This window comes from Lathamus discolor, chromosome 6 (assembly GCF_037157495.1).
Source record: "Lathamus discolor isolate bLatDis1 chromosome 6, bLatDis1.hap1, whole genome shotgun sequence".
Lineage (NCBI taxonomy): Eukaryota > Metazoa > Chordata > Aves > Psittaciformes > Psittacidae > Lathamus > Lathamus discolor.
Window position 1 is genome coordinate 72,916,251 of NC_088889.1, and position 12,849 is coordinate 72,929,099.

The 12,849-nt window shown below is 44.3% G+C and overlaps 1 protein-coding gene across 7 annotated transcripts in view; it reads right to left on the bottom strand.

The window, feature by feature from the left end:
• Positions 1–2,031: 2,031 nt before the first annotated feature.
• GLYR1 (glyoxylate reductase 1 homolog) overlaps positions 2,032–12,849 on the bottom strand; it is a 31,157-nt gene continuing 20,339 nt past the window's right edge. For 6 of the 7 annotated variants that reach the window (XM_065683498.1, XM_065683495.1, XM_065683500.1 and 3 more), the window contains 9 exons: positions 12,292–12,342; positions 12,106–12,179; positions 10,185–10,284; positions 8,980–9,090; positions 8,575–8,676; positions 7,368–7,530; positions 6,407–6,586; positions 5,788–5,912; positions 2,032–5,432 (listed from right to left, as the gene is read on the bottom strand). In XM_065683498.1, coding sequence (XP_065539570.1) covers positions 5,358–5,432; positions 5,788–5,912; positions 6,407–6,586; positions 7,368–7,530; positions 8,575–8,676; positions 8,980–9,090; positions 10,185–10,284; positions 12,106–12,179; positions 12,292–12,342 — 981 coding nt within the window. In that variant the 3' untranslated portion in view covers positions 2,032–5,357. Of the gene's footprint in view, positions 5,433–5,787; positions 5,913–6,406; positions 6,587–7,367; positions 7,531–8,574; positions 8,677–8,976; positions 9,091–10,184; positions 10,285–12,105; positions 12,180–12,291; positions 12,343–12,849 lie in introns of all 7 variants that reach the window. The other variant, XM_065683496.1, reaches the window with a different exon arrangement.

The window sequence follows — 12,849 nt, forward strand, 5'->3', positions numbered from 1 at the left end:
GACGTTAAGCGGGGGAGGGACAGCGCCGGCGGGCGCGACAGTGGCACCGGTAGGGTAGCACCAGCGGAAGTAGAAGTATTTATTCCTCCTATCTCCAGCCAGCCATCGCTGTGATTGAGAGATAGGGCACTTTGGGTAGATTGGAACCCCAAGTCAAGCTGTGTACCTCCTGTGTTTTCATTGCCCTTGTGGAGCTGTTGGAGAGAGCCTAGAGGAGGCCACTGAGGTGCTGCGAGGGCTGGAGCAGCTCTGATCTGGAGCCAGGCTGAGAGAGCTGGGCTGGTTCAGCCTGGAGAAGAGAAGGCTCCTTAAGGGGAGACCTTAGAGCAGCTCCAGTGCCTAAAGGGGCTACAAGAAACCTGGAGGGGGGCTTTGGACAAGGGCCTGTAGGGACAGGACAAGGGGGAATGGCTTTAACCTGACAGAGGGGAGATTGAGATGAGATCTTGGGCAGAAGCTCTTCCCTGTGTGAGAGGTAATAAAGGGTTAATGAAATTTTGCTTTCACCAAGCATATGTGGCCTGCACAAGATAAAAGCTTACCAAACATGACCATCCTGTAATGTAAAACCAGTGAGAGAAACTGAAAGAACTAACACCCACAGGGCTGGTCAGAACTGGCTCAAGACCCAGGGTGAAAAGTTCACCTTAGAGGAAGACGCCTTACTTCATCCCAAAGACTCCCAAAACGACCACCAGGAGGCAGAGAGCATCCACCGAAAGGAGGAGACCAGGGTGGACTTACGGAAATCCTTTCAGAGAAGCAATTGTAATAGTTTCTCCCTGTTCCCTGGATAACTCTGAATATGTATTTGGCTGATGCAATAGAGAATGGATAAAAAGCTTGTGTACGGGTACAACGGGGCGCCTCTAGCTATGGTCATGCATCCAGCGCTGTTTTCTTTGATCCATTGACTTTGTCCCTAATAAATTTTTTAGAAGTGAGTGCATTTCTCACACCTGTGACAGTGCTGAGGCGCTGGCACAGGGTGCCCAGAGAAGCTGTGGCTGCCCCATCCCTGGCAGTGTTCAAGCAAGGTGTCCCTGCCCATGGGAGGGGGTTGGAACTCAATGAGCTTTAAAGTCCTTTCCATCCCAAACCAATCTGTGATTCTGTGATGATTCTATGAATAATGGGTAAAGACTTAGAAGTCTCATCACTTTCCTCTCAAAACTCTGAAACGGCAATAAGTTTATTCTGGCACTGAAGTCTCTTTGTTGAAGTTAGTGGGTTTTAACGCTAGATTTACTGCAGGTGACAGGTGGCGAAGCAAAGAGCACCATCATCTTCACTGCGTCAGCAAGGTGGCTGTGGAATGGAAGGCACTGTTCATTCACAGAGCACGTAAAATTCTGATACTACCTGTTTCTGCTGTAGGCACAACTCTAATGTGGTGGCCCTGCTCCCCCACCTTCTGCATTGCTTTTAATTACAGTGCTAACCCTAACTCTGCCATTCATATTAGCTAAAGCATATCAAGTACTACACCTCAGCAAACGAACATCTACTGCTGTTTGACAGCAACTGCTGTCTGGATCATCAAAAAGCAATATTCTGGAGCTTGCAAACAGTTCAGTTAGGCAATCTTGTCCCAGGAAACCCCACTCGCTGCTGAGTTGGTGCTCTTAAGAATTAGTGCTCAAAAAAACACCAAAAGCCAGAAGGACGGGTGCTCCAGACACAGCAACTGGGCACCAGGCTCCCAATACCTGGCCAACACAAGAAGTCACCAACATCAGAAAATTCCTGGGCCTCCACCTCTCAGCATTCCTTACTTTAATACAAAGCCTTCCTCCCCCTCTTAGCCCAGATGCACACAGCCCTCTGCATGTGGAGTCTGGAATCTATCCCAATTAATCCTTTGTACTGCCTCACTGACAAGATCAGGCTTCTGCAAGGACCAAAATGCTCTCAGGCATACTGCTGGTTTCCAACATCTCTGAGTTTTGAATGTTTTGAGGAACGCGCACAATTCTTTAGTACCGCACTTTAGGTTTGATAGGCTTTAGGAACTGTCACAAGAACACTGTGTTACCAAGAAAGGTTTTATTCTTTTTGCCAGTAGCTTTGTTAATTGCACAAAAAAAAATCTTTTTGTTTTGCCATTTAAACATTTTCACACATCCTATTCTGAATGACAAACAATTAAAAACAAGGCAAAAAATAAAAATTCACAACCTTAATTAACTACAGGATCTATCATTTAGGAAAAAAAAGGTTTTTCTTACAAGCTTTTCACAAGTGTCACATTTTTTCTTTAAAAAGGAGGGAGTCAAAAAAAGCAAACTGCTAAAACAGAAATCCTCATAAAAGGAACTTTACAGAATTCTCAACAATATTAAGACAACACTGACTAGCCAGTTTTATTAGAGCATCTCAGCCTCCCCCTTTTTCCTCCCCCACATCTCAGGCGTAGAACAGATGAAGATCCATGTTCAGAGGCTACAGACATAAATACAAGAATCTGAGCAAGACTGACATGAGTTCATCTCAAACGGCATCTGAAGCAGTTGGGTTTTCACCGTTTCCTCCCTCCTCACTTCATATCCATGTCAGAGCCCTCAGTCTCCTCCTTCTCCTCCTTGGCCCACCGGTGAGTGTACCTCACCTTCCAGCCACTCCACATCCACCTTCCTCGCCAGGAAGCTGCAGTCAGTCTTTCTCAGCATAAATTACAGTGTTGAAGTAGTCTGCACCTGCCACTTCCACATAAATAATCAAATCCGTTTTGAGTACTACAGTATTTCTGGAAAACAAAACCTGCAGCAGCAAGGTGCTAGGGAGTGTTTCTCCCGCTCACAAATACAGTTGAGTTCACTATGAAATACAGGTCACAGGACTTGAGACCTCCTTTTGTACTCTCACTCCATCCAGAGGCACCACAAAGTAAAGAAGAGGGAGATCCTCCATTCCCTTTGCTCAGAACCATTCACCTTCACTCTCACCCAAAAGACCTCCACAGAGACAGGTGAGGGATGCTGCTGCACTGGCTCAGCACAGTTTCATTCTTAACTGGACCTGGGACAGTACCTTCCTTTTCCTCCCAAAGGATTTCTTATACTATAAAACCTAAAACTTACCTCCTGCCCCCAAAAACACCATTTCCCCAGATGTCCTCAATACACGATTCACATAAGTGATTTCTTAACTGCAGTGTATGTTTAACCAAGGACTTCTGATGCTAACAGCTGAGCTCTTTTGGATGGGGGAAGCGCAAGTGTGTCAAAAGCAGGCTAATGGCTGGTTATCCTGGGTAGTTATATGTGCCTTTAATATGGATATCTACATGCAGGATGACAGTTGCACTGTCTAAGAAACATGTATAACCAGTATTGTTCACGCATACCACTGACAAATGGGCAAACTGATGTCTAACAGTTCTATTACTAGATGTTCACCACAGGACATAATGTGTAACACAATTATCGGCCCACAGATAATGGTGATCACAGGCAGTGAAATAGTCAACAAAGTAACATTTACAGCATTAGGTGTTAGATGTCATGATTCATAACAAGTATCTGATACTTTCTCTGTTTCTTAATAACGTGCCCCTGAATCATATGCACATGCTACACAAAGCAGGATTGGTAAGAAATCCTAACCCACAGGAACATTTCCTTACACAGCCATGAAGTTACCAGAAAAATAAGATGGCAGGAGGGGCAGACCTCACAGGTTTAAAGGAACATGGTCTCATTTGAATTTGCTTTCTTTCCTGTCAGAATCCTAACCCAAGAAAGGAGATTGTGCCACTGAAGAGATTTTGGCCAATAAAATTTCTTACTGGCATTTTACTAACTCTCAAGTCTAAAATGCAAGAACCCTCCTAAAAGGCTAATGCTGAGAACAATAAGTGCGAACGGGGAGGAAAGGGAAAAAAAACCCAAACATGCTCTGTGAATTTTTTGAGAGACAGACTCTGGGTTACTCTGCTAGCAACACTGAGAGCATCTCTGCCCTTCATCCTTGGCATCTGCAGTTAAAGTCCCATATTTCTAGTCTAGAAAGCTAGAAGCTCAGCAGTGAGTGGCCTTAGCCTCCCATTTTATTTCCTAGACTTTCTAGAAGTTACTATCTGGCCACAGAGTCACAGGCACAGGAAAAAGTTTCACACTGTGCTAGGGTCATGCCCAGAGCAGTAACACTTAAGAACATGTATGGAAAATCTGACATGTATAAAGATCACAGATCAGTACACAAAAACATCCCTGTGAGGTAGGCATTCATCACCCACCTTTCCAGATGGGCAAACAGGCTAAGGGATATAATGACCATGCAAAGGCCAGAGAGAGTGGGAAGCAGCTCAGGAATCCCAGTCTCTTTGCTCTATAATTGTTCTTTTCACCCCTTTCAGACTCATTGCTCTGATTGTGACACTGCTGTAATCCAAGACACCTTTGTCATTACTGTCTACAAGGATAAAAAAAACAAGAATAAAGCAAGTGAAGCAACACAACATAAGCTAAGACCAGGAGCAACCCTAAGGTTTGCTCCTTCCCCAGAGTATCTCTGCCTCAGTTTTAGGCTACATGTTACTCTTGCAGTTTTCTATGCAAACGTGTTGATGTTCAATGCTGTTTTGGGGATGGGCAACTGTGATTAGCCTTTTAGGAGGCTCACTTAACACTGGCATTCTCTCATTTTCATTAAGGTTTGTGTTCCTTAAGCTACAGCTGTCTGTACAGGGGAAGACATGGATGTAATCTGTTCTTCTTAACTGTACAAGAAATTCCTCCATCAGCGTTTTGGGGAGGTGGAAGTTTAAAAAGAAACAGAATCAAGACAGTGTTGCATGCAACCCCATTACCTTCTGAACTGCCACTCTCCTCCATGGGAGGTGCTTTGTTCTCTAACAGTGGCCAATTAACAAGAATGCTCCTCACCTTACTTGGGATCAAGGACTTTACTGATATTCATAGGCAGATGGGAAGTATGTCACCTGTCCTCTAGATGCAAAGAGTCCAACACACGCATTATTTCATGGCAAAGAAGAAAAGGGATCATTAGAAACAGCATCTTGGACAAGCATACAAAGAGGAAAATAAAAGCAGCCAAGCAGCAGATTTCTGGCAGAGTTGCCTCAGAGCTTCTGAACAAGCCGCCACTGTTCTGTTCCATGACTGTCAGTGCATGGCATGGATTTTTCTAATTAGACTGCAACAATCCAAGCCCCCTCCTCCCCCCGCTTCTGCCACCAGGGGAAGGCTCACTGCAGCAGCTGCCTCCATGGCAGATCTCAAAGTCTGTATATAAAAGTAAATGGAAAGACAGAGATGGACTGGTCCAGAGTTAAAACCCAGTATCATAATAATATTAATCAATAATCATAGTATTAAGAGTAAGAACGGTGTAGCCTAGTGGATGTAGGCCCTGTACACTGCAGACATGTCGTTGTCTGATTGGTCCAATGCTTTTGCTCGTTTATAGACCTGGAGAAGAGAAATTAGGAAAGCATCAGTGCCTGCACTTGTGCAAAGCCTTTCCCCAGCAGAAAAACTACTTTGCTGACCACTGCAAACCAGAGAACTGCTTTGCATGTCAAGTCATTGGAGCAGCACAAATCAGAACCCCAGGTCTTGGTGAGGCCATCTCTGTTTACTGATGTGACATTCTAAGGGCTTCTAAAATCAAAATAAATTCAGTTCCATCCTACTCAAAATGTATTTCAATCACTGTTCCCTTGTTATGGAGATGATGTAATTCTTAGAGTTTGGCTCTTGCTGACAAATGGCTCTACTGAAGAAACGCTGAGCAACACACATCTGAAAACTGAGTAACTCTTACCTCATTGGCAGCAGCTGCCATGGGAGTTGGGTGGTTGACAGAATCACCCAGTGCAATAGCTAATCTAAGATCCTTCTGTATGTATTTCAGGTAGAAATCGGGTTTAAAGTTTCCTTGCAAGATATCTGTCGAGAAGAATGCATGCAAAAAATAAGCATGACAAAAGTAAATCAAGCCCACACTGCAAGGGCATGTAACTCCACACCAAACTTCCCTTTCCCATGCTGAGCACTGGGAACACTGCTTTTAGCTCTTCTGTTTCTCTGCCCTCTGTCTTTAACTGGCCACAGCAGATGTCACTACTGCCCACTGACAAAGCAAACTGACTGCAAAGCAGCTTGCCCTCCACTTCAGTTATTACCCTGGCCAGTGAAATCCTCACTGTGAACTCAAATCCTAAGCAGGCTGTAGACCATGCAGAGCTTGGGGTGAATTCTCAGAATCCCTGGCTATGAAAGGAAAGGAATGAAACTCAGCTCTTCATTTTCAGAATGCTTAAGATACCCAGAATCCCAGGCTGATGAAGATGGGATGGTTATTTTCTCCCTTCTGCCATTATCTGAAATGCTGCTAGGTTGTGGCAAATGTCGTGTAATAAAACAATGTAAGAGAACTTTACTTTGGCACTTCTGGTCCAGGAAGATGCTGGCAAGCTGTCCCTGATTGAGGATATCCAGAAGGGTCTGTTGGGACTGGCCAGTCACTTGAGCCAAAGTCAGTCCTTCTGCTATCGTTGCCATGAAGCTGCCTTGGACCATGTTGACAATCAGCATCATCTTGGCAGCATTGCCTACTTCACCTGGGAGTGAGACATACCATTGGGCATTCCTCCAGAAGAGTTACAGCAGCCTTGCTCCCCCATCCCACACACTACCAGACTCTTCATATCAAGCACTTGGCAACTCTCCCTTCCCCAGAAAGACTTCAGAAACTCACCCATTTTGCAAGTACTCGAAGGAAGAAATTGTAAAAAAGTAAGATTTAAAATGAAAAGCAGCATGGATTCTCCAAAATGAGCCAGTATTCAAAAGAAAAATCACAGAATCAACCAGGTTGGAAAAGACCTTTAAGATCATCAAGTGCAACTGTTCCCCAGCACTGCCAAGGCCACCACTAAACCATGTTACCAAGGGCCTCGTCTACCTGGCTTGTGAACACTTCCAGGGACAGTGACTCCACCACTGCCCTGGGCAGCCTGTTCCAATGCCTGACAACCCTTTTGGGGAAGAAATTGCTCCTAATATCCAGTCTAAACCTCCCCTGGTGCAGCTTGAGGCCATTTTCTCTTGTCCTGTCACTTGTTCCTTGGGAGAAGAAACCAGCCATCTCCTCTCTCCATCCCACTTTCAGGTAGTTGAAGAGAGCACTAAGGTCCCCACTAAGCCTTCTCTTTTCCAGACTAAAGAACCCCAGTTAAACCTCCAGTTAGGCTGGAAGCTCTGAAATCAGCCAAGGTCCAAAAGAACAGGCATACTGCCTACAGAGACAAGAAACAGAGAACACATATGCCTTTTGGACTCCTTGCTGGAATTCTCAGTCTGACTAAGAAATTCCTATCAGGCCCTTTGTATTTCAATTACCTAGAAAAAATGAGGTCTTCCCCATCGCTTGGAAACAGCTACTGCAGTCCTCATATAAACCCCTGTCGCCAGCTGCCAGGATCACAAGCATCCCATCGTTAGATAGCTGCTGATTTCCTGAGACCGGTGCTTCCAAAAAGCGACCACCCCGGGACACGATCACCTGGAAAAAGAGCATGCCTGGTTAGCTGTGCATGAACAGCATGCACTGATGCTGTGTAGGCAGTACAGCAAGACCATTGTTTAGGGCATTCATGTCCCTGAGGACAGAATTTTAAAGCAGAATAAATAGCTTAGACACATAAAGAGAGAACACTAACACATGCGCCATCTTGCAAATGGTACTTGAGACCAAGAGTTGCCCTCCCACTCCAGCAACACTTTCCTACACCCATCACTACTGTGTGTGTTTTAAGAAGCTGAACTTAGGTGCTTTTGCCATGGTATCGGTAATGGACAAAGAACCAGTGCTGAAGCTGTACACGTGGTGTAAGAATCCAAGAAGATATCCCCCCTCTTTTTCCGCAAAGAGGAAAGGCCTTTCAGAGATCTCTGCAGCCATAGGTTTACTAATATTACAACTCCTCACTCTCCCAGTTCACGTTGTACACTACTGCATCGCTAACATGTCTGCTGAAACTTCACCAAAACCAGCTCCCCTTCCTCATGCAACACCACACATTGCTTTTAGGGCAGAGAATAACAATAATGATGCCAAAAAGGAAAGAAGATACTACTTCAGAATGTGTCTACAGAAGTCTTCTCTATATTTCTACAAAATGAAACAAGAAGGCACTCTTTTTCCCCAATCAGAACATTTAAAATAGATGATTATGCATTTTATCAATTTAAGAGCAGCTACTAATCTAGACAGTGCTTTGTTCTCCAGTTTGCTACAGAATACCAATCTGCTACAAATACTTCTTAAGGGATCAAAATTTGGCTACTGTCTGCATTGGTGCCACCTAACAGCCCTGCCCAATCTACAGGCTTTGTTTTATCATCTGGGAATGTCTTGTCCAACTCTGTTTGCTAGTCAAGATTTGACTGTTTATGTTGTCCTATTTTCCTGGGACTTGAGTGTTTCCTAAAAGAAGCCCAAGAATCTTCAGAAGCATCTTTATTATCAACAGCTTACTGCCTGAAGCAAGAACTGCAGTACTGCTGCTGAATCACAGATGTCAGAAGTTCAGTTAAATGTGATTACCTGGGCCAGCTCTGTGACTGTATCTGCATCCACGGTGGACATATCCACATAACACTTCCCTGGGCGAATACCCTGCAACACTCCACTCGGACCCAGTACCAGCTGTGGGGAACAGAAGAACGGTAAAGCAATAGGGTGTCTGCAAAGAAACTCCAATCCTGCAGAAAAGCAGTTGAAGTGAGCCTGGCACTGCACTGGTGGACTCCTACAGGGATATCAAAACCTAGCCCCCAGGGGTTATTTTTTTAAAGTATGGTTTTTGTTGGGACATTTATTTTTACACAGCTGCACTGCCCAGCACCTTCAATGACCTATCCAGCCTACCATGGCTGGTAGGAGTCAGAACTGGCAGTGACTGTATCATGTAGTCTAGCTGGTGGAGGAACAATAAGAGCTAATCCTTACATCCTTTGCTGCTTTTGGATCTGATACACAGGCAAAGGTGATGTCACAGGTGGAGACAACTTCAGCGGGGGTTCTTCCCAGCCGTGCCCCCTCCTGGATGAACAAATCACACTGCAAAAGTCACAAATCCAAATGTAAGAAAAATTAAGTCTGGAGCAAATGGGTTCTCTAGCATTTTGCTGAAACAAAGTCTGCTGCTAGAACCAAATTCAAAAGGAGTCAGGTATATTCATAGCAACTGGGTTGTCAGCTGCTGGTTTGTCCATACACACATACAAGGGCTCTTCTGCAGCTTTTCTGAAGCCCCAAGTGAAGAACTTCAAAGAAAGACACAGGAAAGAGAATGTTTTGGTGAAATAAGAGACTGAAGGTTGTCAGGTTTGGAGGAGAGATGAGACGAAAAATAATGGTAAACAGACATAGAAAAAGGTGTTATTGGACATTAAACAGGAATACGCACAGCTGAGACATGTTTCAGTGGCCTGCTGCTTCAGAGTCTTAGCTCCTTCTTATTCTATCCCCTCATATTAGCCAGTTTTTGCAGTTTAAAAACAAAAAAAAAAAATCTTTCAGTCCCTTTTACCAAAGTAACCACAGTGCTCTTCCTTCGATATTCCACAGTACCATCCAACTACCACCGCTCCCCTAGTTACCTAACAAAGGATAATACTGGCTAGAATACAAGTGTAATATAAGCTCCATCTTTACTTTGGATATACCTATAAAACCCTTTTCATCCTGGGCTTACAACACAGCAGGTTTTCAACAGAATCTTTGTTACTGCCACATGAACAGAACAATGGATGTGTAGAAAAGGCTGTGGTCTGCATCTTAAAACACCACTCTTGATATCAACTCCCAAGCAAATCTTTTTGTCTGGCTCCATGAGACAATGACTTGTCTATTTATATGAGCAGTATTTCCAGAGGCAATTTACATTGCATTCCCCACCATATACACAAGGTTATAATTGTTCTGGCAACTCTCTCCTCTCATACAAAATGGCAATGGGATGGGGACTGTTCACATAGGAGTGACCGTATTATAACAGACTACAGCTTCATCTAGTCAAAAGCGGCTCCCAAAAATCACCTAGGAATTAATAAAAAGCAAGGTGGCAAGCATATACTTGTGTTTCCTGGGCACCCTCTCCCACATTTAGAAAAGATTAAATTTCATCATCTGTACCTTAAGCACATGCCTACCTTCTCAGCAGTCCGGTTCCAGACAGTAACAGTGTGACCCATCTTCAGTAAGTTGGAGACAATGCCACTTCCCATTAGGCCAAGTCCCAGAAATCCTATCCTGAGAGGAAGAGATAAGCATTAATGCAAGAGAAAGCAATTGGTGCCAGCCTCTCATGGTCTTGGAGATGAAGAACAAACCCTGAAGCATCACCAGCAAAGAAGTCCCAAAACCACACAAAAACCAAACATGTTCAACTGCAGCCACAGCTAGAATAGGCAGATACTGAGCTTTTAAAGCAAGCTAGTGTTTATTTTGCTTACCAAGCATCCCTAACAATTTCTTGAAGAATCTCTTTAGTCTGCTTCAGAAGACTACCAAAATGTAACAGGTTTGCTTGGTCTGGGCTTTTTGTTTGTCTGGGAGGATTTGTTTTATTAAAATTATTCCTCTTTTGCTTTCTGTTGCCAGCCACTGCCTTATTGAAGATAAAGGGAATTTTCAGAGATCAACAGGTGCTTCTCTAATTAATTTTCTGATTTTTAAACTAAGTCACATGTACAGTGACTTGCTTATACTATTGACTGACTAAAATCTTTATTTTAATAAAGCTCAGCAAGGACTGATGGGCTAAGCATCACACACAGACCTAACTAGATAGGGCTAGGTCTGTGCGTGATGCTTAAAAGTAGCCCCTGCTCCACAGCTGTGATTTCAGATAGGCACAGAAAGAAAGGAAGCAATAGGCCAGTACAGGTCACCATGAGCAATGGCACAACAGTTCCAGACACCAGCTGCCTTCCTCCTCCTACCCTCCCAAAGCTGGCAAAAGTTTTGTTCTCCCTGTGCAAGAAAAAGACAACGTGCTAAAAAGCTCCACCCGTATAGTTACCTGCAACAGGAATTCCTTCGCAGTTATTGCAGCAAGGATCCTTTTATATATCATGTAGCTTCCTACCAAACCAACAACTCTACAAGGAGGTTCTGAAGTGTTCAGTTACATGTCTGATGTAACTTCACGACAAAATCTCCCTGGCAATTCCCCAGTTAATTCTTCAGAATTAGCCACACTACAGATGTGCTTTGGCTTTTGCAAGCCACCTGCACTCACCCAGCTAGCCATGCTGCTTTTGTTAGAGCAAACTCACTTAGACAAGTCAGAGCAAGTAACTTAACAAGGTCCATCTATTTTCAAGTCTCTAAAAGAGATGAGATACTCTTTCTCTCCCAACCCACCTCTGAATCACATATTCCTGTGAGACTGTTTTACCTGAACAGATTCATTGTTATTGTAGTTCCCCTGGAGTACAGTTGAGATCTGACATCCCACGAGAATGACCCTAATGGCAAACAGCAAGCTGTGGCCTGAGCTCAATTTGAACAGAGCGGAAGTTACAGAGTGAAACAGGAAGCTCAAGTTAGGCTTCTCTCACTCTAGAAAGGAGAAGGGGTACGTTAGAAGAAACCAGAAAGCTCACGTGCTACACAGCAAAGCTCTTGCGGTGGGAGAACACGCCTCCCTCGTCCTCTTATCTTCTATGTGCTCAGGAGAGCGATTAAATAATCCCACTCAACTGCCAGGCACTACAGGAGAAAAGTACCCTTTTATCTTTCTGCCTCATACAGCATTCGGAAATAATGATGCTTAATGTTCTGCTGCATGCCTTACAGGAAAAGGGCAACTGCAGAAAAGCCCTCAATCGCAAACTTATCCAGGCCAGACCTTATTCTGAATTTTTCTACTGTACAGCCCCTGTTTGTTTTTAGCTGCCTTCTCCCCTTCTGCACCCCAAATCAGAGTTTCACACAAGGACAGAGGAGATCTGTAGTCAGAGGGAAACATTAGGTTTATTTATTCTCAGTGACAAGCTGGATAATGGCTGCATGTCTGAGCTGGGAAGGAGAAAAAGGGAAACGGCTGAAGTGCGTTGGAGATCTTACTTTTTGTCTGTAGGCGTGATACTGCCATTGACTGCTGTGCTGTCTGCTGCCTGGATGGAGGTGGATCCTGTTTCCTGGGGTGGGGGGAAGGAAGAGTGGAAAAAAAAAAATAGAGTGCACAGCTCTGGAGGAACTGCAAGTCCTCAAGACAATAAGAAAACCCACCAAAACCAAGACTGGCCTTACCTCTTCACAAACTTTCAGCTTCTTCGTAATGGCTTGATAGCAGACAGCTGGCTGCATGGAGAAGACAAAGCATTCAGGGAAAGGACAGTGCTGATTTGCTCTGCTGAGCAAACGGACATAGCCTTGTTAGACAAAAACAGGCAGCTCACCTACCCACCACCATATGCAAAGGAGGACAGCTCTTAGGCTTTCTTCAAAGGGAGAAAATAACGAAAAAAAAAACCTATTGCAACACACTAAGCTCCTCCCTTCCCACCCTGTGCCAGCAGGTACTGCAAACTTCCATCTGTAGTTTGCATGACTGGCTCCTCTAGAGGCAAGGACCCAGGGCAACCCTACTCTCACAATTGGTCCAAATTAAACAGAAATCTTGAAAGCCTGCCATAGAGTGCTTTGCCTCCTACCTATGCCTAGTAAGTCCATGCAGCTATGGAAGCAAAACCTTCTTGTTAATGTGAGAAGGCAGGTGGCTGTCAGCAGATGTTAAGGTGAAGGCTGCTCCTTCTCATACTGCTTATGGTAAGGCTTGTCTAGATTACAACTGTTAGCTGCTCTTAA